General features: G+C 50.0%; 11 protein-coding genes across 11 annotated transcripts; 6 read left to right on the plus strand and 5 right to left on the minus strand.

The window, feature by feature from the left end:
• The first annotated feature begins 105 nt into the window (after positions 1-105).
• Positions 106-2,310, plus strand: EJ05DRAFT_513783 (kinase-like protein). Its single transcript, XM_033748467.1, has 2 exons — positions 106-1,178; positions 1,228-2,310. The coding sequence occupies exons 1-2, from the start codon at positions 348-350 to the stop codon at positions 2,146-2,148; spliced, it is 1,752 nt and encodes a 583-aa protein (XP_033597318.1). The 5' UTR covers positions 106-347; the 3' UTR covers positions 2,149-2,310.
• A 1,020-nt stretch (positions 2,311-3,330) lies between these two features.
• On the minus strand, positions 3,331-4,424 carry EJ05DRAFT_503810 (uncharacterized protein; the record flags this gene model as incomplete). The annotated part of the gene is made up of 2 exons (XM_033747479.1): positions 3,331-3,923; positions 4,382-4,424. 2 exons carry the CDS (start codon positions 4,422-4,424, stop codon positions 3,331-3,333), a joined length of 636 nt encoding a protein of 211 aa, XP_033597319.1.
• Positions 4,265-6,963, minus strand: EJ05DRAFT_479278 (uncharacterized protein). The gene has a single exon (XM_033744639.1). The coding sequence runs from the start codon at positions 6,894-6,896 to the stop codon at positions 4,707-4,709; it is 2,190 nt and encodes a 729-aa protein (XP_033597320.1). The 5' UTR covers positions 6,897-6,963; the 3' UTR covers positions 4,265-4,706.
• Positions 6,964-7,095: 132 nt separating this feature from the next.
• EJ05DRAFT_479279 (4-coumarate-CoA ligase) lies at positions 7,096-9,021 on the plus strand. The gene is made up of 2 exons (XM_033744640.1): positions 7,096-7,552; positions 7,599-9,021. The coding sequence occupies exons 1-2, from the start codon at positions 7,240-7,242 to the stop codon at positions 8,951-8,953; spliced, it is 1,668 nt and encodes a 555-aa protein (XP_033597321.1). The 5' UTR covers positions 7,096-7,239; the 3' UTR covers positions 8,954-9,021.
• Positions 9,022-10,922, minus strand: EJ05DRAFT_479280 (uncharacterized protein). The gene has a single exon (XM_033744641.1). The coding sequence runs from the start codon at positions 10,771-10,773 to the stop codon at positions 9,268-9,270; it is 1,506 nt and encodes a 501-aa protein (XP_033597322.1). The 5' UTR covers positions 10,774-10,922; the 3' UTR covers positions 9,022-9,267.
• Positions 10,923-11,242: 320 nt separating this feature from the next.
• EJ05DRAFT_136715 (beta-lactamase/transpeptidase-like protein) lies at positions 11,243-12,765 on the minus strand. The gene is made up of 3 exons (XM_033739193.1): positions 12,079-12,765; positions 11,740-12,031; positions 11,243-11,681 (listed from the first exon to the last, which is right to left on the minus strand). The coding sequence occupies exons 1-3, from the start codon at positions 12,604-12,606 to the stop codon at positions 11,275-11,277; spliced, it is 1,227 nt and encodes a 408-aa protein (XP_033597323.1). The 5' UTR covers positions 12,607-12,765; the 3' UTR covers positions 11,243-11,274.
• An 843-nt stretch (positions 12,766-13,608) lies between these two features.
• Positions 13,609-14,565, plus strand: EJ05DRAFT_479282 (uncharacterized protein). The gene is made up of 4 exons (XM_033744642.1): positions 13,609-13,652; positions 13,697-13,710; positions 13,787-13,812; positions 13,897-14,565. Exons 1-4 carry the CDS (start codon positions 13,644-13,646, stop codon positions 14,181-14,183), a joined length of 336 nt encoding a protein of 111 aa, XP_033597324.1. The 5' UTR covers positions 13,609-13,643; the 3' UTR covers positions 14,184-14,565.
• Positions 14,566-14,618: 53 nt separating this feature from the next.
• EJ05DRAFT_513790 (uncharacterized protein) lies at positions 14,619-15,625 on the plus strand. The gene has a single exon (XM_033748468.1). It carries the CDS (start codon positions 14,635-14,637, stop codon positions 15,586-15,588), a length of 954 nt encoding a protein of 317 aa, XP_033597325.1. The 5' UTR covers positions 14,619-14,634; the 3' UTR covers positions 15,589-15,625.
• Positions 15,626-16,191: 566 nt separating this feature from the next.
• EJ05DRAFT_479283 (ubiquinone biosynthesis O-methyltransferase) lies at positions 16,192-17,391 on the plus strand. Its single transcript, XM_033744643.1, has one exon. The coding sequence runs from the start codon at positions 16,350-16,352 to the stop codon at positions 17,244-17,246; it is 897 nt and encodes a 298-aa protein (XP_033597326.1). The 5' UTR covers positions 16,192-16,349; the 3' UTR covers positions 17,247-17,391.
• EJ05DRAFT_479284 (transcription initiation factor IIE, beta subunit) lies at positions 17,182-18,451 on the minus strand. Its single transcript, XM_033744644.1, has one exon. The coding sequence runs from the start codon at positions 18,292-18,294 to the stop codon at positions 17,497-17,499; it is 798 nt and encodes a 265-aa protein (XP_033597327.1). The 5' UTR covers positions 18,295-18,451; the 3' UTR covers positions 17,182-17,496.
• Positions 18,452-20,185: 1,734 nt separating this feature from the next.
• On the plus strand, positions 20,186-25,198 carry EJ05DRAFT_136859 (uncharacterized protein). Its single transcript, XM_033739194.1, has 3 exons — positions 20,186-23,460; positions 23,512-24,396; positions 24,659-25,198. The coding sequence occupies exons 1-3, from the start codon at positions 20,305-20,307 to the stop codon at positions 25,127-25,129; spliced, it is 4,512 nt and encodes a 1,503-aa protein (XP_033597328.1). The 5' UTR covers positions 20,186-20,304; the 3' UTR covers positions 25,130-25,198.
• Positions 25,199-25,623: the final 425 nt, after the last annotated feature.

Raw genomic sequence — 25,623 nt, forward strand, 5'->3', positions numbered from 1 at the left:
TGAACCATGATGGTTGCCTTAATTAGCTATTGTCCGTGCCTGATCCACCTTTTAGCAAAGCAACTGTACTTGATATAATCCATGCATCAACCTATTAAATGTGGACACCGACCACCTAAAGGTGTAAGACAGGCGTTTAAAGCGGCACAGTCACGTTCTAATTATGTCTTCGGTCGCTCGGGATGCTTCGACTGGACGTAATTCACTCTTATCGCGTCGACTAGGTAGTATCAAACATGGCACAGTTTAGGAACTTTGTTTCATGCCCATATTGATTGTTTCAAGCTGTCGCCTCCTGGCGCTTACCAGTAGCAATGAGAAAGCTAAAAGGACCCCATCCCTAGACAATGGTGTTGTTTGGCAAGCCATCTACCATGTTTCCTTTACAGCCTCCGCCAAATACTATCATCTCCTTAATTCCTACGAACGATGATGCGAAGAGCCTACTGCACCATGAGCATAATAGACATCTAGTGTCAGAAGTGCCACAGGCCAAAACTGACAGAAAAGGATGTGTTCGTCTCGGATTCAACCTTTCTTTCGCCCTCTCGACAGAGGCACGAACTACATTGGTCACAATTGGCAAAGACAAGACGCGATGCCAGATCTTTGCAGACGGTTCCTCGATAGGGAAGGTACACTGTACCATTGAGATACGAGAAGGTACAACAGATGTGTTCATAATGAAGCGCACAAACAAAGGTTCAATCGGATTCTTTAATAATTCTCCCACCCCTTTGAACAAGCAAGGCCTTGCGCCCTTGGGTCCTGAGACGAATACCATCTTCGGCATCGGACATCGGAAAGGCGATCTTTACGTATTCGCGGTATATTGGCACAGGGATCTGGAATGGCAAGCCCTCGCAAACCGACAGCACCTGTTGTCTCAGACGAGAAGTACCGAGATTGAAATGGAGCCACACGAAATATCTCAGGGCGAAGCAAGAAGAGTTCTGCGAATCCATACCACACGGACACCTGCAGGCAAACTACGCATGAATTACAAGACCATCAATGAACTCGGGTCAGGAACTTATGGAACAGTGACCAAGGTCCAAGATGTGGACAGTGGTAACTTGTATGCATGTAAGAAAGTGCGGCTACCTGATGTCCACAACGACTACACGAGCTTTGCGAAGACAAAAAGGGAGGTCGAGATACCGTTCAAATTCAGTCACGTATGTCTTTTCATATTCTTACACAGAAAGCTACTGATCAAACCAATAGCCTCATATTATCAAGTATGTCTTTGCTCAACGAATGGACCAGAAGGGCATTGCATACTTCGAGATCTTCACAGAATTAAAAGATGGCAGTATCGAGGACTTGATTAGGAATGGGGAGATGTTTGTGAAGCATAAATCTCTCGGCATACAAGTCTTGTTGAGCATGCTACGAGCCTTGGAATATATCGCTGATCAAGGCTTCATCCACCGCGATATAAAGCCCGCCAATATTCTCTATAACAAACTCCACAACGGCCAGTTTGAGTTCTGCCTTGCCGATTTTGGTCTCGTCAACATATCATCGAATGCGCGGACCATAGCAGGAACACCTGTATTCTACGCCCCAGAAATATTGATGGACGCTGGTGCACTGCAAACCCCCAAAGTCGATATCTGGTCCCTCTTCGTCACGTACGCCTTCATGATCAATGCCAACGGATTGAGGAACAAACTCACGGATAGATTTGAGGAGAACATAAAAGCAGTGCGGGAGGCTGTAGACAACGAACGTTGCACCGATCTGGAGCCGATGACTCGTGTTTATCCAGCACACCGCGCTAGCGCACGGCAGATGCTGCAAATACTCAACAACGGGGTCGGTGCTGCAGAGGGCAAGACACAGACAATGGAACGTACGAGGATTGCTGCGCCGCTAGCGCAGTCCAAAGCCCTTAAAAGGATCGAAATGGTCGGCCCATCAAATCCACCGAATCCAGCTGACCGCAAGGAGGTCAAAGACCGAGGAATGTTCGTGCTTCAGACACGCCAGCCATCTCAGCCTATGAGTTCAAAGGGCTCGAGTGGTTTGATGTCATTGGATATACCACCATCGAAGCTTTCCCAGGAGAAAGAGAAGAGCAAAAGGTTCTGGGGACCCCCCCGGAGAACTAGTTCTGGCATGTCGGGAATCGAGTATGAGTGAGTGGGATATACTGTATGGTTACTTTATGGGACTGGAGTACTGTGTCGTAAAGCGCGTTTTTACTCTAAATTGATTGTGTTATCGTATGCTATTTAGACCAAAGTGTTCAAGCTAAGCAAAGAGTCTATTCTTTTGATAATTAGTGAAGTTTTAACGTTCAAGCCCCATAACGAGCTAGAATTATGTTCCCTCCTCAAGAGCAAAGAGATAATACCATGATCTAAAACAGCCATGAGACACATGCATCTTTTGACCACAAGCCCCACTGATCCCTCTCGATTACCAAATTTCATCTGCGGTAGGGCCTAGCGAATAGGAAGAAGGTTTTATGAAGTTCGCGTCTCATTCTTTTAGTGCGCGTTCCACCTTCTTCCCTTCCAGTTGCCCGCAGCTGTGAAAGTGCTTCTTGATTTATCACATATCACTGCTTGAGAAGCGGTTCAAAATGCTCTCAGTCTCTTCATAGACTAGGGACTCATCAGCGTCTCAAAATTGCTCGTTGGGCTGTATGATGGTGGTCCCACGCACGCTTTGCCTGAAATCAGGTAAAGCATCGTCCTAAGGAGACAGATACCGCTCTCTATATCCTAGCTGTGAAGAGGTTACTTTATCTTCTTGGGCCGCCCCCGTCCCGCCCCCCACGGCAAAGTGTTTCTGTTGCTTCGACTTGATTGATCTCGTTTGTGCCTTTGTGCTCCAAGGGCTGTATCTCCTCTACCATTGACTATAGAAGCTCCGAGTGGTGCATGATGTCGAGGTTCGAACGTTTTCTCAGAGTAGCAGCTTCTCTGCGTCCACATGAAGATAGGATTCGATAGAACGGTCATACCCATTATCAGTATTTTTTATGGTGAAGACAAGGAAACTGTCATGACTTACTCTGTAACCCTTAGATGTGCTAAACTAAAGTTATAATTTCTGTCTGTATACTCATTATTCAGCTTGTAAGAGGAACATTAGTTTTACATTGTAGATTTAGCTTTATTTAGTAAGAGTACTACCTAAGGTAGGTATTCTAGTAACTCTGTAATACTACATTCTGTCTCATACTAGAGGGTACTAGCATACTATACTCTAATGGCTTTTAGCATTGCAAGGTAATTCTTGATAACCCGAGCAGTGAGCCCACAGAAGGTCCAGTCCCTTGAATACCCATCCTACATCTTGGCATTTAGATCAGTCTCAGGACCTGAACTGCTCGCAATCGAGATAGTTCATCTCGATAAACGCAAAATCCGCCTTCAGTCCATATACCTCCTCCCACTTGCTGCTCTCTGGAAGCGCGGGCTTTCCAATCTCAACATACGCTTTAATTGGTACGGGCGCATACTCTCCTGTTGTAACAGCAGAATCAAAGATGGTAGTGAAGTTATCGCAAAGCTTGCCGTTTGTGATGATTTGATTCGACGTGTTGCGGTATAACTCTATGCTATATGGCTGGCTCTTTACAGGCGAAAAGCGAGTCTTGAACAGCGGACTGTCGTGCGGGTGGAGGATAGAATAAGCGTCGAAGAGTAGCTCTCCAGGGGATGAAGCGTCGGAGCGATACGCATCACATGGCGGATCGAAGCTCGCAACAATCGGACTCGGCGGCGTGTAATACGGTTGGGCGCCCGCAATGGCAAGAATGTTTTCACTGATTACTAGACTCTGCGCATACCGGAAAATCGTCTGGCTATCGCCGAAGATGTCAACGAACGGCAGATTGACCTCAACCCGCGAAAAATCCGGGATCAAATTCAGGCCGGAGGCTCGGATGTCGTGGTCGTAGACTCCTTGGACGAGGAGAGGGAATTAATCGCGTGGAAAGTCTGGTTGCAGGCTGTAGAGTTGATCGAGAAGGATGCGGGCGCCAGCGGGGACAAGGGATTGTGCGTAGGATAGGGAAATGGGGATTATGAGAGTTGTGCCATTTGCGGTGCCCGTGGCAAGGTTGGGGTACTGTAAAGCAATAGGATTCGGTTGCGACTGAGTGGTGCAGCCAATTGGGCCGACAAGAGCAGAGGCGGAGAGGGCCAGGAGAGTAGTGCAGGCGAGATAAGGGGTTGTGTCAAGGGTTTTCATCGTTGGATATGGATTTTTGCATGTATTGGACCAAGTTGGTGTTGATTTCAGACCTGTTTCTCATGCCCTGCTTCCAGATATACAGGTTCGAAAAAGCTTAATCTGCACCCCCAGATTTGGCCCCAGGATGACGATCTATACTTTCCGTATTGGTACAAGTGGGACTCACCTAGGACAACTAAGTGGACACTTTCGGAGGGGACCGAGCTCATTTAGATCGGATAGCACATTTTCCGTGTTGCACCACCACCGCAGTAGAGACGTAGCCGATGAAAACGCCAACAGACGAAGCTGTAACAATTGCAAGTCAAAGTGAATTTTATTTTACCAGGTCATCTAATGTGTCCTCCACCAGTTCGAGCCGACGCATCAGTAGACGTTTACTGTTATGCTGATCAGTGTGATGCAAACCGAATACGCCGCGCAATGCTCAACATGGAGTACATTTGGAAGTTGCATACGACAGTTAGCTTATTCAAGAAGAAGTGATATTTCTAGCGCATCATATAGGAAAAATCTGGTAGATCCATAAGGACAGATCGAATGACATTCTGGGACTCTTGCTCGTCTGCTAGCGCAAGTGATGCACTGGATGGTGTTCGAGTATGAGCTGCTGGAATTGACTTAGATGGAGTAGGCGAGGATGGCCGTGTCTGGACCGCTGGGACCGCTGCGTCAAATGGACGAGAATCATGGATCTGCAGTGTAGCTTCGAGAGATCGTGTTGGGGTGGGATTAAGAACGGTCAAGTCGGCGTCAGCCCAGGTATCATCATTAGCAGTCTGACATGCAGGATAAAGCAGTAGTGAGGGATTAGATGGTTCGGTGGGAACTCGATCATGTTGAGTTTGCGCAAAAAGCTGTGTCGTTGTATGTTCCGAGCTTGCACGGCGCTCAGAGGCAAAAGCCGCTCTTGACCCGAATGAATCTACTCCTTGCTCTATGGTCGTACCAGAGGGTTTCATATCACGCCATTCGTCTTCATCACTTATTCCAGTTTCGACGCTAGGCTTGCCCATCGTGGTAGCATCTCGCCATGGGTCCGTACCATCCTGCAACGGCCATTGAAGAGAGTCTGGCGACACAGGTACCTTTTCGGCAGGCACCATTGGAGAAATTTTCATGTCTTTTTGCGCGACACTGTGCATGAGATCGTCGATGGCTGGGCGGAGCGCTTGGTTCTTCGGGCCACTGACGCTCTGAGAACCCCTTGTGTGTTTGTAATGAGACATCTGGATAGATAAATCTGTTGACATGGGTCGGATCTTTGATAGTGCTTGAACAGCGAATGATACCTTTGCCTTTTTCGGGGAATCTTGAGCTAACTCTTTCGTCAAATTGTCTTTCAGGTCTGAATTATCTTCTCTCGACGCCGTGGAACTCCATCCAAATTGTGCGAATGAAGACTCAGAAGCTTTACTTTCACTGTTCGACTGCAGATCTTCGGTGGATTGTGAACGCTCAGTGATTGTTGATGATGGTGCCTGCAACCTCGTCGGCGCAGTACGCTGAGCAGGATGCTGTGGCTGGTCCCAACCGAATGCAGCGCCAGGTCTTCCAAGGCTCGGCTTGCCTGTAGCACGATCTTCGACCATCCATCGAATGACCACTTCATTCACATTTTTTCTGACTTGGGAGTCACGCCATGCGACACGGACATAGTTGTTATTGTCTTTCCCGGTGTCAAATTCTCGCATAGTCTCCTGCCTAGTGAGCCGATACCAAGCCTTTCTGGAGGATGTTGAGGTCAACATATCATCAATTGGCTGTCCCAGGGACTTTGACTCAGGGGTTTCGCCTAACAAGTCTTCCACGATCGAAGTGTCAATTACGAAAGATGGGATAGGTGCTGGACTGTTCCTTCGACCGACGGTAGTACTTATTTCATCTTCGCTTGATGTGCCATCCTCAGTCACAGCCGCCTGCTTTTGATGGATGGCGAACTGATCATTATCATCATGAGTTCCACGTTTGGGTATTTTGGCAAGCTGGTCAACATCTTCAGTCCCTGGCGAAGGCTCTGCTTTTTCGAGGTGTCTTATATCGTGGTGCTCGTCCTCGACCGAGGTTCGTGGGGATCCTGAGCTTTCTTTGATGCTACTGGTCTCTGTATGCGACGTTGATGGTCTTGTAGAGTCTTCTCCAGTATATTGGTATGCGTATTCCTCTCCATCGATGAGTCTTGACGGATGCTGAAATACGGCATTGTTTTGCGGAAGACCTTGACCGTGCTCTCCCATTTCACTTGCGGTTTCGGGAAGTATGTCAATCGTGGAGAGGGGCGGGCTAGCAATGAATGTAGAAGTAGGTGATGAAGATGAGATGTGAGAGGCCGTGCTATTCGAAGCCTCATCCTCAAGCTCGTCTTCTAGTCGGTCTGCACGAAGTGTATCTGGGCTTATTTGAGGCGTCTGCGACGTTGCCTGCATTTGGTCCGACGCGCTTCCGACCCCGGAGTCTTCGGCATGGAAGTCGCCATCGACTTCCAGTTCATCTGCTTTTCCATTCCACGGATCTTCAAAGGCGCCCCAGTCGTTATCATCATCTCCTTCGTTGGCCCAGCCGGGCGCGTCGTTCCATATTGGCAGAGCTGCAGAGCTTCTAGGAGTAGCGGATGTATTCACATCCAACAGTGGAGGTGTTTGGTTTGCATTGTCGGCCCAAGGGTCGCCCCAATTGTCCATACTCGCGTCATAGTGTGAGGGAGGCGCTCAACATAGTCAAAATATGTCCCCTGGCAGGCAGAGAAGCCTGCATTCAGGAAAGACGGAGGAATCTCGTTTCCGTTCTCAACCCCAGGCGCTCGGATCACCGGAATATCCGCGCGTCACGTCTAGCTGCCGATGCGTCCGCCGACGTCAGACTGTCAACATCTCCGCCATCCGTTCATCCAAAGCTAACGGCTAATGTTGACCGAGGATTACCATGATGCAGCCAGCAGAGCATCATACTCTCGTTCTGATACGTAAGAATCACCAGCAGTCTGATAGTTGTGATTGAATGAGTTGTGGTCAACAATTGCCCACCATGCCCCAGCACTCCCCATTCAAGATCGAGATCCCCGCAAAAGACATCCTAAGTTATCTATTCCCAGAGAACAAAGAATCTTCAGACCAGCCAATATGGATAGATGCTGCTGAGCCAGATAGAAGTCTGTCTCCCAAGCAGCTATTGCAATGGTCCAAGCGACTTGGAGTGGGCCTACAGAAGCTGGGAATGCACGAGGGTGATGTTGTTATGACCTTCGCAACCAACCATATATTTGTCCCTGTAGCGTATCTGGGTGTATCTGCTAGTGGGTGTATATTTTCAGGATGTAATCCAGCTTATAGTGTCTCGGGTACGTTCGGGCCAAGTGTTGTATGGCATCAACTAATGGTGTCCAGAGATCGTGTATCAAGTCGAGAATACAGGCGCGAAGGTCATTCTCGTGGATCCGGCCTTACTTGGTTCCGCTCTACCAGCAATTGATAAAGCTAGATTTCCACGAGACAAAGTCTTCCTGTTCAATGACGTCGAATGTCAAACTACTCAGGGTATTCGGGATTGGAGATCCATGATTGGATCTCCCGACGAAGCAAAGCACTGGACCTGGAGAGCCATCAATGGCGACGCATGCGCAACAACAACTGCAGTCATTAACTACTCTTCGGGTACTACTGGTCTCCCTAAAGGTGTGATGATTTCCCATCAAAATGTTATCGCAAATATCGAGCAATCAATATACATGCGAGACCTCGAACAAGATTATACGCCCAAGACCAAACCCACAGAGCGCTGGCTAGGCTTCCTCCCGCTATATCATGCTTATGGCCAGCTATGGTCCATTGGCGCCGCCTGTAAATTGCTCACGCCTTGTTTCTTCATGCGGACTTTCTCCTTCTCTTCATTTCTATGCCACATCCAGACTCACCGTATAACGCACATCCAGACCGCGCCCCCTGTCCTTGTCATGCTCGCAAAACGCCCCGAAACCGTATCCTACGACATATCCTCCCTCGTGAACATCCTCTGTGGCGCAGCCCCGCTCTCTGCCGAACTCCAGAACGAAGTCTCAACGAAATGTAACGTTCAAGTCGTGCAGACGTGGGGTATGACAGAGCTCACATGCTCCATGCTCCACGTGCCTGGCGGTCTAGACGACCGCAGCGGCAGTGTCGGCCACATCGACCCGAACGCGTCCGTGAAGTTGATTTCTGATGATGGTCGCGAAGTCGGCGTGGGTGAGCGTGGCGAAGTACTTGTCAAAGGCCCGAACGTGTGTCTGGGCTACTGGCGCAATGCGCAAGCAACACGAGAACTATTTGATGATGATGGCTACATGCGCACTGGCGATGTTGCCGTACGCAATGAACGCGGCTGGTACTGGATCGTCGACCGCAAGAAAGAACTTATCAAGGTCAAGGGCTTTCAAGTTGCTCCTGCAGAGCTCGAGGCTCTACTGCTTGAACACCCTGATGTCGCAGACGCTGCTGTGTGCGCGTTGCAACTTGATCACGAGGAGCTGCCGCGTGGGTATCTTGTTTTACAAGAGAATGTGAAGGGCAGGATGACAGAGGAGGACATACATACATGGCTCAATCAGAGGGTTGCAAAGCACAAGCGCCTCTTGGGTGGAATCCAGTTTATTAATGAAGTGCCAAAGAGTCCGAGTGGGAAGATACAACGGAAGGTGTTGAAGGAATGGGCCGCGAAGGATGCGCATGATTTCGTGAGGACGAGAGCAAGGGCAAAGCTTTGAGTCCGCACTGCATATAGAACAAAAGCTGTAATTACCGAAGTAAAACAGTGAGATAAAAGTTTCGCCTCGATACAATCGGCTACGATTGCTTTTGATCTTGAGGAGTTTGTGCATAGAAACTCCAATCTTCAGGGCGAACATACGTATGATCGTTAATAGCGTTAGTCGACTGTGAGTATTAAATCACTGAGGGCGCTGGCCGCGATCTTAGACGTGAATACAATAAGTGAAATCTCTATCCCACGAGCGTCCGCATACACGCGCAACATGTTCCGTTGCAACATGATATACTATTCTTGAGCCTAATATCTCCCCTAATACCAGCCGTCCCCTTCTTCGCCCTTCTTCACATTCTTTGGATTCAGACTCAATAACCTCATCGCCGGCACCTGGCCGCTAACCTTACTCTCAAAAACGCCACCGACAGCCCTGCGGCCATAATGCGAGAAACTATCAAAGCGCTCCTGGCTCTCTAGCCCATTTATGGCAACCCACTCCGGACTCGTATACGGACTACGCCCATCGCCTAGATCACTCCAGCGCGTGACGACAATCGCATGCTTGAATTTCTGCACGGGATCACTCGGATCCTCGACCATATTGATCTCGACCAGGTACTCGGTGGGACACTCAGGACATCTCCGTGCAGGGCGACAGGTATCACAGCCACGCACGATCAAGCCCGGATTAGCGCGCTCGCGCGAGAACGTGGGCGCCTTCTGTAGCTGCTGGTAGATGCTCTCAGGCGGAGCGGGGACATGCGACATCATACATTTACACGTGGGCATGAGCAGGCCGTCGCGCCAGTGGGCGCACACGCTGAAGAAGGGCATGTACTCCTCGCGGTCGTACAGGATGTGCCGCATGCTGGTCTCGGTCATGTCGCGCGCCGGGAGTGTGAATGCGCGGCTGATGACGCGCATCAGGAGGCGGCCGTCGTGGATTAGGAAGCGCGTGCGGTGCGTCCAGCCGGCATGACGCCAGCGCTTTGAGAGTGCGTCGATGGAGATGCCGTAGGATGGTGTGTGTTTTGCGGCGCGAAGGACAAGTTGGATGTATGCGTAGGGCAGCTCGCGGGCGTGCGTGAGCCGCATGCGAGGCAGGACAGAGGAGTTTATGTTCGGGCAGGCGAAGATAGGGTTGTTGACGTATTCGATTTTGAGCGTTTCCTTGCCTGGGTGCAGGCGTTTGTGGTACTTGCTGCAGGGGAAGCAAAGCAGATGGCCCGGGTATTGCTCATCGAGGGCGTGTAGGAAGGCATGTTTGAAGTGACGGTGTTCTATGGAGTTGAACATTTCGAAAGGCATCAGGCCAAGTTTTGTGTAGAGGGTTTTGTTGGATATGGCGAGATTGACAGCGTCGATGGGGTTGAGGAAAAGTGCAATACGCTTCCAAACCTCTGGTGGGAGAGACGCAATGCGTTTTTCGTGCTCTGGGGATACGAGCATACCTTGACGCTTCCGCCGTCGAGCGTTTGGCGAGAAGTGGTCCTTGGGAGGGGGTTCATCATCATCGTCATGAAGAAAGTCGCGATGTGCGAGCCCATGCATTACATCACCAGAGTCTTTAATTTGAGGGCGAGAATACTCATTTGATGGGTTATCGTTGAATATCGCATATTCGTGTCGTTCTCCGAGATCATTTGCTTGACTCGACACTGGCGCCGGCAGGTTCTTCTTGCGCAGTTTGCCGCTTTGAGATTGGCCTCCGGGATCTTTCGCAGAGTGTTTATCTGACTTGAAAATCCTGCGTAGACTGAAAGATGACTTTTTGGACTGCAAGATGGACTGTTCCGACATGTTAGAATGCATGGTGAGCATGGTGGATACGATATGTGATAATGTAGGTCGACCCGAAGATCAAGTCTTCGCCCTCCAAATTGAATGAAGTTGGACAACCATTGAGTCGGATTTGTATCGAATACTCAATGCGCCGTGGTCTCTTATAGATTGACTGGAGTTTGAATTTGGTGGCCAGATCGCTTCAAAGGAAGCCCCAATGCGCGATGTGTGTCATGCCGAGCGCATCCGGTGCTATTGAGCCTCAGGCAGCAAGTACTTGGCCTTGACTTCTGTATGGACAATCCTGCTAAAGACGCTGTTTAACAAATCTATGGATTGATTTAAGCGCATAAATAGATAGAATAACTGAGTATGACATATCAAAAGGTATGAGGACCCCTGTCCTAGCTCATGTAAACTCAAGCTATAAACTTATCATTGCTACATGTACAGTGAGATCCAGTATCCTCATATGACGTTCACAGGGTCGTGGTCCTCTCAGAACCTGACATATTTACTCAATCTCCCTTGAAACTACAGTCAAATGTTGTCATAGATCGCTTTCTCGCACCCAAACCATGTGCCCAAAACACTCATATCCCCAAATGGCATGATCTGACTCGCAATCATGCCTGCCACACCTTTCTCCCTGTCCACCCAGTAGAACAAATTACTAATTCCGGCCCACCATCCTGTATTTCTTCCCCTACCGGTAACACCTGGTTCAATCGTCATGAAGAAACTCAAACCCCATCCTTGCGGCGGATTTCCGTCCTGAGGATACATGTCTGGGATCGGGTTCGTCATGTCGGGTTTAGCGCCAGGCAGACCGTCGTGGCCAAAGTTAGGGAATTGTGGGATTTGATTTTTAAACATCTCATCCACAGTTTTGGATGACAGGATAGGGTAGCCGGTGCTCGGGGATGTGCCATCGTTGAGGAGGGCGGCTAGGACCTCTGCTGCTAGTCAATCTTTGCAGGGCGACGGACGACACAAAGTACGCACGGATATATTCTGTGGGTTTGGAGAAACAGCCCGCGCCACCGCTGTTGAAGATACGATCCTGCTCCTCTGGAGTGGTTGAAAAGAGGGAACGGCGGAGGAGGTGGTCGCGCTCGACGAGTTTCCCGTCAGGGTATTTCTGGTGCATAGCGGCGAGCTGGGCTTTCATTTCAGTTGAAGGAAACATAGTGGTGTTCGTGAGGCCGAGTGGCTTGCAGATACCATCTTGCATGAGCTCATTCAATTTCTTACCACCAGCACGTTCGGCGGCGAGGCCTGCCCAATCGATGTTAATCTATAGGACTGTTAGACAAGGGTAATAAAGGGAAGTTTGCTACTTACGCCGTACTCCCACTTCGTACCAGGCTCGTTGACGAGTGGCATCTGCAGGATCTCCCATGCGTCGCCATGGAAGACATCGTAACCAGCTGGGCGGGCGTAGTCTCGAAGTTTCTCGTTGAAGAACTCGTAGCCAAAGCCGGCAGTGTGTGTGAGGAGCATGCGAAGCGTGATATCGTGCTGCTTCGGTCTAAGCGTGAGGTCATCTTGAAGAACCTGTACTTTCTCCAGCTCTGGACAAAGCTTATACAAGCTCTTGTGGTCATCCAAGCTCAGCTTTCCTTGCTCTACAAGCTGCAGACAGACGATAGTAGTCAGTAACTTCGTACAGCTGAAAATACAAAATATTGTGTCAACATCCATGGCTTTATTCGTGTTGACGCCTCTCTTCCCAGAAGCATTAGTCTGAATGATCTCGCCCTTCTTGTTGATGGAGGCAAACACTAGTCCAGAAACCCCTTTCTTTGGATCCGATGTGCATGCATCAAGTGCCTGCTGTACGGCGGTCGAGGCTTTTGGATAGGAAGACATTGTAACGCAGGTGGGTACGGAGATGTGGAACTTTGACAATGTGTTCGTCGTCTGGAAACTGGAAAGCGATGACTCCTTTCAACGGACACAAGGAGAGCTAGGTATACTTGTAGCCGTGGTCAGAATGAGGGGTCTCCCATTGCACCCACACGCGGGGCTGGACCTATCTATAGGAGACCCCTCATGTTGTGCACAATAGCCTCTCACCCCATATAGCATCAGCCAGGTAACCGCCATGAGACATTTTCTAGTCATGCCCATGCATAGTGCCTGTATCGACCACAATACTGCCTAAGGAGTAATCTCGCCTAGACGGCGATGAAGAGCTTTGATTCGAATGTGCGGCCTTGCGGAGAACAAGATCAGCATCATGGTATTCAGTCGATCGTTCGATTAAGTAGCCGGGCGAAAGGGGGTTCAGACCTGTGGCGAACGGAGGCCGGTCATGCTAAAGAGACTATCCACCAGTCATTCTGTGCGACACAGATTTGAGAGCAATAGACGTGAAGGCCGAGGCGAATGCGGAGTGCGGAGAAGCATTCACTGATCGGCCCGTGCATTCATGCGGGCTAAGCAAATTAGTCGTTTGCCTAGAACCTAACTTTCTTAGCACTCGTGCCCGCGTGTTCTTGTCTCTATTTTCCTATCAAGTTCTTGATTATCGCGATAAATCGATAAGTCTTTCAATTTGCTATCTATATGCATGGGGAGAAGTATATGCAATCTTTGCTATCATAATCCGACAGAAGATGTCAAGCTACATGACCCTGGCTCATGAATGTAGCCGTGAAGAGGAGGTGATCTGATCATGTCTCATTGCTTTCCTTACATACAAGACACATGTAGACTGAGTATGCCTCACATGTATATATAGGTATAAGTAGTTGCGAATGGCGTTCAGACCCTGCCAAGACATTTTGCGGATCCAACCCTCGATTCGTATGGCCCAGTGCCGTTGCAACGACCCTGGCTACGAAATTTGACTTTTTAACCTCACTCTCTCACGTCACTTCGACGCCGAAGGCACACTTCTCATCATGAATACCGTACGCTTTCAGTCCTTTGAATCTTTAGCTGCTGATCATTCTAGATCCGATCAGTAGGGTACGTGATCACGGTACCAGCTCGTGTGCCTATCGGAGCTTCCGATACCAAAGCTAACACTTCATGACACTCGCAGCTACGGCTGGGGCGTCCTTATCCTAGGTCCGTAGACTCCATCCTTTTTTCTTTCCTATCATGACATACGCCTATAAAGCACTCGCTCTTACAACCGCTGATTTATTCTAGCCGGCGGCGGCGCATACTATTTTGCAAAGAAAGAAATCAACGCAGACCGAGAAGTACGCGCCGAAGCCGACCGCAAGAAACGTGCATTTCAAGATCGCATGCGCTCCGAAGAGTATAGAAACCGACTGTCTGCGTCTGAAGATAGCGCAAATGCAAACCTTGAAGTTAGTCAAGATCCAGCGCTCACGAGACATGCACCTGAAGCGATGAGACAGAAGACAGTAGAGAAGAGCAAGTACGAGCCCAGTGAGCCATGGCAGAGTCCAAAAGGGAATCGTTTTAGTTAGCGGAACCTCCCGTAAGAGGAAGTGCTCAGTCCCTGTGCTTAGCAAGAGGCTTCTAGCGTTTCTGAGGCTCTACGCAATATGCTATGTACTATCGCGACGTATCTCGGCCTACGCCCAGAGCGACCTAATAATAGTATGGATACACGATACTCTCGACAAGGGGATCACTATAACAATCTTTAATATCCTTACTCTCATGTAAAATTCCCGCATGTCCCAGACAGGTACTCAACCCTTGTACGAGGAATATCCTAGCTATGCGTGCGCACGATCTTGGCGACGCCATACGCTATTAGTGAAAGACCAGGTGTGTAGGGCCGAGGAGTAAGTGTTTACCATGATGCGAGCGCTACTTGGAAGTCATTCAAATTTTCAAGGCCTCTATAAATTTTCTACTTTCAATAAATTTTACTTCTACTTCTTACACCATTCCAGTTTTCATTTCACAAAAATGCTCCCATGGTGTATACTCCTCATGGCAGTCGTTCCTGTCGTTGCCGATCCGTTGGCCACGACTTATGCCATCCATTCATCTTGTTCTCCATACCCAGCAGTTTTGCAAGCTGTCACTGAAGCTATCAAGATGGCTTCTCTAGCTAGCCAGCACCTGGAAGCCGAAGATGACTGGGAGAAATACGACACATTCGGCCTTGGAGCTGCCTTCAGGCTTGTCTGGAACATTGCTGATCGTGACGATTACGAAGTTGCACTTGACCAAGTGAGCACAATCTTTGGAAGTATTGCCGAAACCCGTCCGGGAGATTCGTTCTCCGGCGCAGATATTCACATTTACTGCGACAATGATGAGCGATGGAAACTCGCCAAAGATCGAACAGCCCTAGGCCCGCTCATGCAAGGAGACCCTGCGCCCCTGCCCAATTCCAGAGAACATCCAGACCAACAGATCTGGGTCGACAACACAAGTGGTGTTTACCATATCGGCATACCTGCATGTTTCTACGACACAACCGCAGTAACATATACGAAGGCTATACGCTCGCCGTTCCACTCCAGGCCACCTGCCCGGCGCGCCGCAATCACAATCTGCAATGATGGGTTGAAGCGATACTCAACGCTCGATGGGTACATTGATATAAAGACAGGTATTGACCTCTCTAAAATCGGTGTGGGCGCCGTCTCTGTGTTTCTAAGCCACACAATCCTACACGAGCTGACGCATACACTACCATATGAAGTCAATGATGACGAGGACAACCCGTATGGGTGGGAACACTCGATTCAGAAGCACACGGATGCGGCGCTCGACAATGCAGATAACTATGCGTATTTCGGAGCGCTGGCGCTGTTGTTTGAGAAAGGATATATGCTCACACCGGATGCCATAGGGGCGGAGATGGGCGTCTTGGTTCAGAGGCCACGCGAAAGAAATCTGTCACCGGTTTAGACTTAATTGTACGGGTTGCCACTTTTGTATGTTCCATCAATGATCCATAGTAGAATCATGGTATGGAGGAGTGTGTCACGAATGGGGCTCGCCTTGTGACAGGGCTGAGGCTGATCCGGACTGTCGGACACGCCCAGGACACGCTCCGGTGCCAACTAAATTCGGAGGGTTCCCTCAAGCGTCCAGCGTATTTTAGTATTCTAAACGTTCGAAACAAAGATTTACTGAGTAATCATGTAGTTATTAGTTTAGCCGAAGTAATCTCCGGTACCCTTCTATCCGCCTCTTATTCTTCTCTCTTTCTCTCTCCCTCTCTTCCTCCCCCCCTCTCTTATTATTATATATAATTTTAGACCTCGCACGCTTTGAAACAACACTTGTACACGTGTTTTTAACTGATTTTGACTGAGTTAATCTCGTAGGCTTCAAAATAACACTGATTACACGTGTTTTTGACTTATAGACTACGGATATATACGTGCTTGAAGCTTATTCTATATTACTTAGTAAGATGGCTTAGATATATCGTATAATAGCCGACTCGTATAGTATACATAATATAGCTGGACGCTTGAGTAACCCTCCTAAATTTGTCCAGGGATGGATTGTTTTATGCTGATGGCCCAAGCTTCTGACATCCATTCATGAAACGTCATTTATTTCGTGCGCCATTAAAACTTCGTTAATGGCTGCAACACGCTCAGCAACCTTCGTATCAGTACTGGCGTATCTCCCTTTTGAGAAATGCCATTGCGATCACGATGAAACAGCTCCGATCACTCAATTTCACCAGAGCCTTGCGCGAGCGCTTCGGCCACACCTCTTCGCAACGTAGCCCAGCACTCTGCAACACTTCAATTCACCATCCGACTCTCGTACGACCACACCCATACTCCTCCTCTGCATATACTTCTATCGACCCAAACGAAGTAACACACTTCACTGCCCTCGCCAGTAGCTGGTGGGACCCCCATGGCCCCTCGCGCCTGCTCCACCTCATGAATCCGCTCCGGCACACATTTATCGCCCGCTGCCTCCTCACTTCGCACCCCGACCCTGCGCCCGCAAGCCTCCACTACCTCGACATCGGCTGCGGCGGTGGTATCTTTGCCGAGTCTGCCGCCCGCCTACCCACCACTGCCAGCGTCACGGGTATTGATCCGACGCCCGACGTTCTCCATGTTGCGCAACGGCACCGACGGACAGACCCAAAACTGCTTACACCCGGCCGGCTGACATATCTGAACAAGTCCGTCGAGCAATTACCACTGCCCGCGCGCGCTGATGCACTGTTCGACGTTGTGTCTTCGTTCGAGGTCATTGAGCACGTGGCCAAGCCTGCGCAGTTCCTCGAGGCAATATTCCCTCATGTCAAGCCTGGCGGATGGGTTGTACTGAGTACGATTGCGCGCACGTGGACGAGTTGGTTGACGACAAAGCTTGTGGCGGAGGATATGCTGCGTATTGTGCCGCGCGGCACGCATGAATGGAATAAGTACATAAACGAGGCGGAACTGAGGGAGTGGTTTGCCAGGCAGGTGGGCTGGGAGGATGTGCGATGTATGGGATGTATGTATGTGCCGGGAGTAGGCTGGAAGGAGGTTCAAGGAGGAGAGAAGATTGGGAACTATTTCTTTGCGGCACGGAAGAGGTTGTAAGGAGGCTTCCGTGGAATGTTTCTTGTTGTATAGGTTGTATATGTGCATACCTTTGCACAACAGCTTTTAACTACGAGCATAGTTCTCCAGATCCATACACGAGCATTATAATTAAAGTAGTGTCCAAAGGAATGAGCCACTAGCTGTATCAATATCGATTTAGACGCCAGCCAATGCCTGTTGATGCCAACTAACGCCCCGCTAGAAAACAATGATATTGCATGCAGCCTTGCCGTCTTGACTGGGCCTTCTATTTGCGCTTGTGCGAGTAGTCCCTCAAGATACCCGCCATATGTGTATTGGTCTGTCTCCCACTCTTTCTCGCTGCCTTCTTCTTCCTTTCCTTTACCTTCGGCCCAGTCAGCCCTTCCCTCGGCGCACTAGTCGGCTTCAAGCCCGCCGCTTCCAGCTTACTCCTCAACTCATCCGGATTTGCCGGCAGCGCAATCGTGTGCCACTGGTCGCAGAACTTCGCATCGATCTTCGCAGAAAGCGTCGGGTCATTCTGCCACACATATTTGGGCGTATTCTCTTTCTTGTTGCGGATGACCAGTAAATCGCCTTTCTTGTCGAGCTCGTTAATGGCGTCCCATGCGCCAGGCCAGCCTTCCTTAAGCTCCTTTGCGTTCAGCCCGAGGGACACCTTCTGCTTTTGAAAATACGCCTTGAGGTCTTCGCCCGAGCGCACGTTGTGTTTCGGCCGGAAGCGATACGAGCCCGCGCCATTGAAGCCCTTCGGGTTGAACTCGATCTGGTCATGACGTGGGAGGGCGTAGCGTAAGCGCTCTTGAAAACCGGGGTCTGAAATTGACAGGTAGTCGATAAGGTCTTGGAAGCTGACGGCTTTGTCGGTGGATTTGAGGCGGGTGACGGCGAAGTGTACCTGGGCTTTAAGTTGCGCGGCGCCTTCGGAGAGATGTGGGCCACCCCCATTACCAAGATTAGAATGGATGGAGGCGGCAGGGGCAGGTCGTTTACGTTTCTGGCCGGTGCTGGATGCGTTTGAGGGTGTAGGTGATGCGGTTGCGTTGGGTGCGAGAAAAGACATTGTTGTATACCTGTCGAGGACGATGTGGTGCCTCGAGAAAGACAACAACGCTGTATCAAAGAATCGAGTAGCTGACGATTTTGGGGGCGAGGTTTGCTGTATGTACGTGGCATGTATTGAGTAGATAAGGTATTGATGAATCTCTGAAATCACAAGCGCAACGACGTCACGGGATATCAATTACAGCTCCGCTAGCGGATTGTGGAATAGCGGTTAATGCCTAGCGTTGCCGCCTTGGTATGCAGGCAGAACCGATCCACAACAGTGAACTGAACTGGTGCGTCGACCTATCCACAAGACTTCCGAACAGCACAACCATCTGTTTGATACTTTTCCTTGGGCCAACTATTCAAATAGGGAGTCTGAGTAGAATGCTACGCGTCACCTGAAGCTTCTTTCCCCGCGTCGCAATATGGCCGCGGCAACTGTAGACGTAGCATACCTTGCTGCGTCCTACACAATACCGCAGCCAACGCTCCAAACGCTTCTAGACGAACCTACGAAAGAGCTTGTTCAAGATCTCCTTGCGCAGATCGAGGTGAAGGCACGTGAGTTCGACGATCTGAAGGCAGACAAACTCCGTACTGAGGTCGAACTTCAAACTGCGAAGCATATTGGTGATACGCGTGCAAAATCACTCAAGGCGACAGTCGACAACAGCTTGAAAGAGATTGAAGAATTGCGCAAAAAGCTCAATGATGAAGGTAGGTATCGTAACCACTCCCTTTGCGCAGGTTGTCGCTATGCTAATATGGACTTGCAGAGAATCGGCGTCAATCTGTGGAGACCGAGCTGCAAAACCTCAAAGCAACTACTTCAACTGCCTCGTCCGAAACGCAATCGCTCCAGAACCGCATAAACAGCCTCGAAGCCTCAAATCGCGAAACAGTAGCTCTGCTCGAAGCCAAATCTACCACACACGACAAGCTCGCGGAAGAGCTTGCCCAACAACACCAAAAGATCCTGGTACTACGTAAAGAAGTTTCAGAACTCGAAGAGAAGAACCAAACACTTGAGAACGCGGCGTTGGGAAGCAAATTCAAGGATCAGACGCAACAGCAAGAAATCGAACGCCTGAAGAAAGATGTTGAGTGGCATCAGGCTGAACTTCAGACTCGCGGTGCAGAATACTCTAGGTTCAGGAAAGAGAAAGGTGCCAGGATCATTGAGCTCCAGCGTGCCAATGAAGACTCTACCAGCACGATTGAATCACAGAAAAGGACGGAAACCATTTTGCGCAACCGCATTGAAGAGTTGACACAAGCAACAGAGGATGCACTTTCCAAGACACAAAAATTACAAGAGGAAGCTGCACGCTCCGAAGAATCGTTCCGCTTGGATCTCAATAATGCACAAAGACTGGCAGAGCTCCAGAAGCAGAGCTCCGACACGAACCGGGCACGATTGAAGGAAGTGCAGCAATCGTTGGATACTGTGAGAGACGAGGCTGCTTTGGAAATCGGTCAGCTCCAGGCTGAAGTTGAAACTGAGCGCAATCTCAAAGAGGCTGCTGAGAACAAACTAGCTGAGCTTGAGTCACACATCGAGAAGATCGAAACTTCGCTCGCTGCTGAGCAAGCTCGCGCTGTAGCTTCAACGCCGAGACGTGGTCAGAATGGCTTCGGCACTCCAGGTCGACCAGGATCTCCATTCACACCTGGTTCGTCGCGCTTCAAGTCCAGCAACTCCGTCACCAATACACAGCTGTACGCCGAAAATGCCGATCTCAAAGCAGAAGTCGCTGCCCAGAGAAGACGATGCGCGCAGTTGACAGAGACTCTCGATACCTTTGTGCAAGACCTGGAGTCTAAACAACCAGAAATCGAAGAACTGAAGGCCGAACAGGATCGTTTGACCTCTGAAGTGACAGAAATCTCGGCTCTTCTCGAAGAAGCCACCCGCGATCGCGAAGTTGCCGCTCGAGAGGCTCGCAAGTGGCACAGTCAGGTCGAAGGAAGCGCCCGCGAGTCGAGCATTTTACGACAACAGCTGCGCGACCTCAGCGCGCAGATGAGAGTGTTACTCGTTGAACTACAGGCTAGAGAGAGTGGCCTTGATAGTCTTAACGGCGAACAGCGACAAATCTTCCAGCGCATCGCTAATGGTGAGCTGGACGAGGCTGAGCTCAGCGAATTGAGTCCGGTCAATCAATTAATATCCCAACGCCTAGTCATCTTCCGCACTGTGAGCGAGCTCCAGGAACGCAACACTGAGCTCCTTGAGGCGACTCGCAATTTCGCACAGCGAATGGAGGGAGAAGAAGCCAAAGCCAAGGCCGAGCAGCAAGAGAAGGAACTGAAAGAACTTGAACAACTACGGGACCGATGTGCATCGTATGAGGACGAAGTAAAATCGCTTAAAACTCGTTCTCAAAGCTACATTAAAGAGAGGGACATGTACCGTCGGATGCTCACTCACCGCGGTCAACTACCTCCGGCGGACGACCTTGCATCCCAGTTCGGACAATCTGTCGATGGCCGAGCGTCACAAGTGGGAGGAGAGGCGACCCATGAGCCACTCCAATCAAAGGATATCGCGGATTACGCAAAGATCATCAAGGACATGCAAGCTCACCTTGACGCGATGAAGAATGAAGCCGATACTGACCATGCCATTCTGAAGCAGCAACGTGATCAGTTGGCTAAAGAGAGAGGCACCTTACAAAGTGAGAATGCCAAATTCAGTAGCCAGCTCTCCCTTGAGCACCAACGCTATGAACTGCTAAATTCGACTTTGTCATCAATGAAAGCTGAAAATGCCGAGCTGAGGCAAAGAACCGATACTCTGAGGGAAGCTGCTGCCAAGCAGGACCTTAGAACTCAGCAGGTAGCTGAGGATCTGATCGAGGCCAAGACATTGGCAGACAGTACTAGGAATGAGGTCAACAACCTGAAACAGCTCAACGAGATGCTCAAGAGATCCGAAAATAGACTAACAGAGGACAACAAAACGCTACTGGAAGAGAGAGGGCGACTGAACAAGCTTGTCAGCGACCTACAAACTCTTCAAAATGAGCGGGAGCTGTCTGAGTCTGAGAATCGACGCCGTCTTCAAACCAAATCCGACGCTCTTGAGTCCGAACTAAGCACCATCAAGCGCAAGCTAGATGAAGAGGTAGAAGAGTCTAAGAAAGCAGCTCTCAGACGGGAGTACGAACAAGAGAACAGCAGAGCGCAGATTGACGACCTTCAGAAGAGCCGGCAGAATATCAAGGAGGACCTGGTAGCTGCTCAGACATCGCGAGATCTTCTCCAAGCACGGGTGGAGGAGTTGAAGATCGAATTGAAGAATGCGGAGGCCCGCGCCGACGCATTGCAGCCGCGTCCCTCGACCCGCCCGGATATCGCGTCCGCCGAAGATGATATGAACGCCCTCAGCCGTGAGCAAGAACTTGCTGTTGAAGTAGCTGATCTAAAACGTGATCTTGAGCTCACTAAAGCTGAGGTTGAATCTGCAAATGTCCACGTCGAGAACTACAAGAACATTGCCCAAGATGCCGAAGAACAACTAGCAAGCATCACCGCCATGAGTGACCAATACTCAGAAGAGACTGATGCCCTGATCAAGGAGAAGGATGCCAAGATTTCTGATCTAGGAAAGCGTGTTGACGAAATTACGTCTGAACTTGCATCTACAAGCACGGAACTTACTGATCTGCAAGCAATTCAAGCCGAAGCCGACTCCAAATTCAACGACCAGAAGTCCGCCCTAGAAGCAGACATTTCTCGCTTGAAGGATGAATGTGAAAGATGGCAGGAAACGGCCAACTTCCATCAAGAAGACAAAAAGACGCAGGCTGAGATTGCGCAGCACGCGCAGCAGAGCTATGAGAACGAACTTGTGAAGCACGCAGAAGCCACAACAGCTCTTCAAAAGATTCGAGGTGAATACAACGAGCTCAGAACGGAGGTTGCTAGTATCAAGGCCGAGGCCGAGACTGCAAAGACTGCCCTGGCCCAGAACGAAAAGACTTGGTCCGAAACCAAGGACCGATACGAGCGTGAAGTGACGAATCTCAAGATGAGGCGCGAGGAGATTGACAATCAGAATAAGCTGCTCCATCAACAGCTTGATAATGTCAGCTCCCAGATCACGGCGCTGAAACAATCACGAACGAACGGGGCTACTGATAACGAGGCGTCGGTCGCATCTCCAGGTCCAGGCGGAGACAGTGTTCAAGAAGTAATTCGCTACCTTCGACGCGAGAAAGAGATCGTCGATGTGCAATATGAAATGTCGATCCAGGAACAGAAGCGTCTGCGTCAGCAACTTGAATACACTCAAACACAACTCGAGCAGACTCGCGAAAAGCTGAGCCACGAGCGCCAATCGCAGCTCGACAAGGAACAGAATGCACTAAGCCACACCCAACTCATAGACACCATCAACGAACTCAATGTCTTCAGGGAGAGTAGTACGACTCTTCGTCACGAGGCCAGACAGGCCCAGAAGCAGCTTGCAGACAAGGTAGCTGAAGTCGAAAATCTCGTTAGCCGTATACAACCTCTTGAGGCCAGAGTACAGGAGCTTGAAAATGAACTTGAGAACAAGAATGACAACATAGGTCTGCTAGAAAAACTGCGCGACGAGCTGCAGCAGCGCAATCAGAACATCCTGTCGAAGTACAACCGCATCGATCCTGCCGAGCACGACAGTCTGAAAGAGCAAGTTGCCACCTTGCAGACCGAACTTGAGCAAGCTGTGGCCGAAAAACAACCCCTGCAAGAAAGATTGGACGGCCATGTGGAGGAGATGCGTCTGGCATTAGAACAACAACTGACCACCTTCAATGAGCGTAGAACGAAGCTTGTAGAGCAATCGAAGGCTCATGACGCAAAGCGACTCCAGAGAATCACTGCTCTTCAGACAGAAAAGAACGAAGTCGCCAGCCAACTTGAAGCCACCAAGCTCGAGCTCGAGTCTACTAAAACTGCACGAGATGATGCGCTTGCAGCCGCTGAACAACGAGATACGGAGATGGGTGAGGGCGCGGAGAGTGGCGAGGTGGATGAGACCAAGGCAGCGCTCGAGGCTCAGGTTGCAGAAGCAGAGGCTCGTGCAACTGCAGCGGAGACGAAGGCAGCAGAAGAATTGTCCAAATCGAATGCTCTTGACGCCAGCATTGAGAGCCTGCGGGCAAGGGTCTACGAATTAGAGCAACAAATTGTGAGTCCATTATAGAAGCTAGGCAGATACTCAAGGTACTAATTCAGATAGAACACATTGCAACATCAGCTCGAATCCAGCAAAGCAGAGCTCACCACGCTCCAAGAATGTCATTCTGAGGGTCAGATTCCAGATACCTCTACCGAGCTCGAAGGACTTCAAGCAGAGCTAGCCAGCATTAAGCAAGAGAACGAGGCTCTTCGCGCCTCTGTCATCACGAATGGAGGACCGGCAACGGACGAGGCAGAGAATGACGAGCGATTGTCCGCAGAGCAAATCACAGAGCAGGTCAATACCATCAAGGCTGAACTTGAAGCGAAACATGCGGACAGAATGGCAACCCTAGAAGAAACGTTCAAGAAAAGGTCTGAGAATATGAAAAATCAGCTTAACACGAAGTTAAGGGAAAAGAACGAAGCTTTGGCACAGATGAAGACGGAGCATGAGGAGGCGGTCAATCGTCTTAAATCCGAGCACTCTGAAGAATTGTCAAGAATTAGCTCTGAACATGCAGATGAGGTTGCACGCCTGAACTCCGAATTCACGAATCGATCTCAAGTGTCGTCAACGGTTGAAGAGTCCCAGCCTAAGGCAGCTCCGACTGTGAAGGCCGAGGAGAGTGGGTCGAAGCCCGCACCGACTCCTGCGATGAACGGAGGTGCAAATTCGACCATGAGTCGCGACGAAGTTCTTAAATCTTTGACCGACCCCGAGGTCAAAGATCTAGTCGCTAAAAATGCTACCATCAATGGAATTATCAAACGTAATATTCAAACCAAGTTGGCCCTGGAGAAGGATACATTCACCAAGAGCTTAAACGCCGAGCACGAGAAGGCGCTCGAGGCTGTGAAGTCCGAGGCAGCTACTACGATTGCAAAAGGTGATGCTAAAGTCAAAAATGCAGAGATGATGTTACAAAAACGTTACCAGATAAAGATAAGCTCCCTCGAAAACCAGCGGAATTTGGCACAAATGAAGGTCGGCATGGTGGAAAGCGCAGCGAACGAGACACCTCAGAAGCCCGTCATTGAGGTCTGGATAACTATCAAAGACGTGAAGCTCACAAAAGCTGTACCGGCACCGACTCCAGCGGTCCCATCGACTCCAACTACAGCATCTCAAGCAAATGCACCACAAACCCAGCAGCCACCTCCATCTGCTCTCCCGCATTCTTCTTTTGTTACCAACACGCAGCAACAGAACACGTCTACACCTGCAATTGCATCGAGCATGGCACAGCCTCGACCAGGAATGTTCAGTGTTCAACCAGGCGGCCAAACGAGTACAAACCAGGCCCGACAGAACGCGGGGGCTTCCAACACAACATCAGGAACGTTCGGAACGCCGACACCAGCCTTCCAGTCGTCGTTACCAGGTCAAGGGCAATCGCAAGGCCTTCCTCAAAATCCTAATGCAGGACGAGGCAACTTCGGCAGAGGCACCTTTAGTGCCCGTGGTGGCATCAGCATGCCTCGAGGAGGTCCTGGTGGTGTTGCTCAACAAGCAGCTCAAATCACCAGCCAGGTTCCGCAGCCGGGAAGTGGCATTCCTCGTGGAGGAGGCGGCATTCCTCGCGGACGTGGACGCGGCGCCCGAGGAGGAGGAGGAGCTCCAACAAACCTCGCCGCAAATTCAACAACAAGCAGCGACCAACCAGGCTCGCCCATGAACCCAGGTGCACAACACTTCGTACCTCGCGGCGGCGGCGCGCAGAAGCGAGGTCGGGACGACAGCGGCAGCGACCAAGCCCAGAAAAGGGCCAAGTCGAACGAAGCTGGATCATGATCTGGGGGCTCGATGTTTGTTTCAGGGAGGGAAGCTATTCAATACTGCATATTCAGGGGGCCTATATTCCTTTTGCTTTGTTACAGGGTGAATCTTCACAAAGATGGCAAACAGAATCATGGTGTGTATATGTACAATATGCGAGCGTCGAATCAGGGGTATCGAGTCCGCGTAACCAATGCGAACAAGAGGAAGCGAACAGAAGTGTTTTCGGATGTGTATCATAAACAGTCGCATTGGGTGGGGGCTCTCCAAGTAACCTGTACAGATGGGGGAGGAGAATCGTTATTCTCGTTCCCTTGTTGGGAAGCTAATCGAAAGCAATTTACATTCTGTTGTATAGAAGATACACCATCTGTCACCCGAAACCAGACCAAT

Source organism: Pseudovirgaria hyperparasitica (genome assembly GCF_010093815.1).
Source record: "Pseudovirgaria hyperparasitica strain CBS 121739 unplaced genomic scaffold EJ05scaffold_15, whole genome shotgun sequence".
Classification (NCBI taxonomy): domain Eukaryota; kingdom Fungi; phylum Ascomycota; class Dothideomycetes; order Acrospermales; family Acrospermaceae; genus Pseudovirgaria; species Pseudovirgaria hyperparasitica.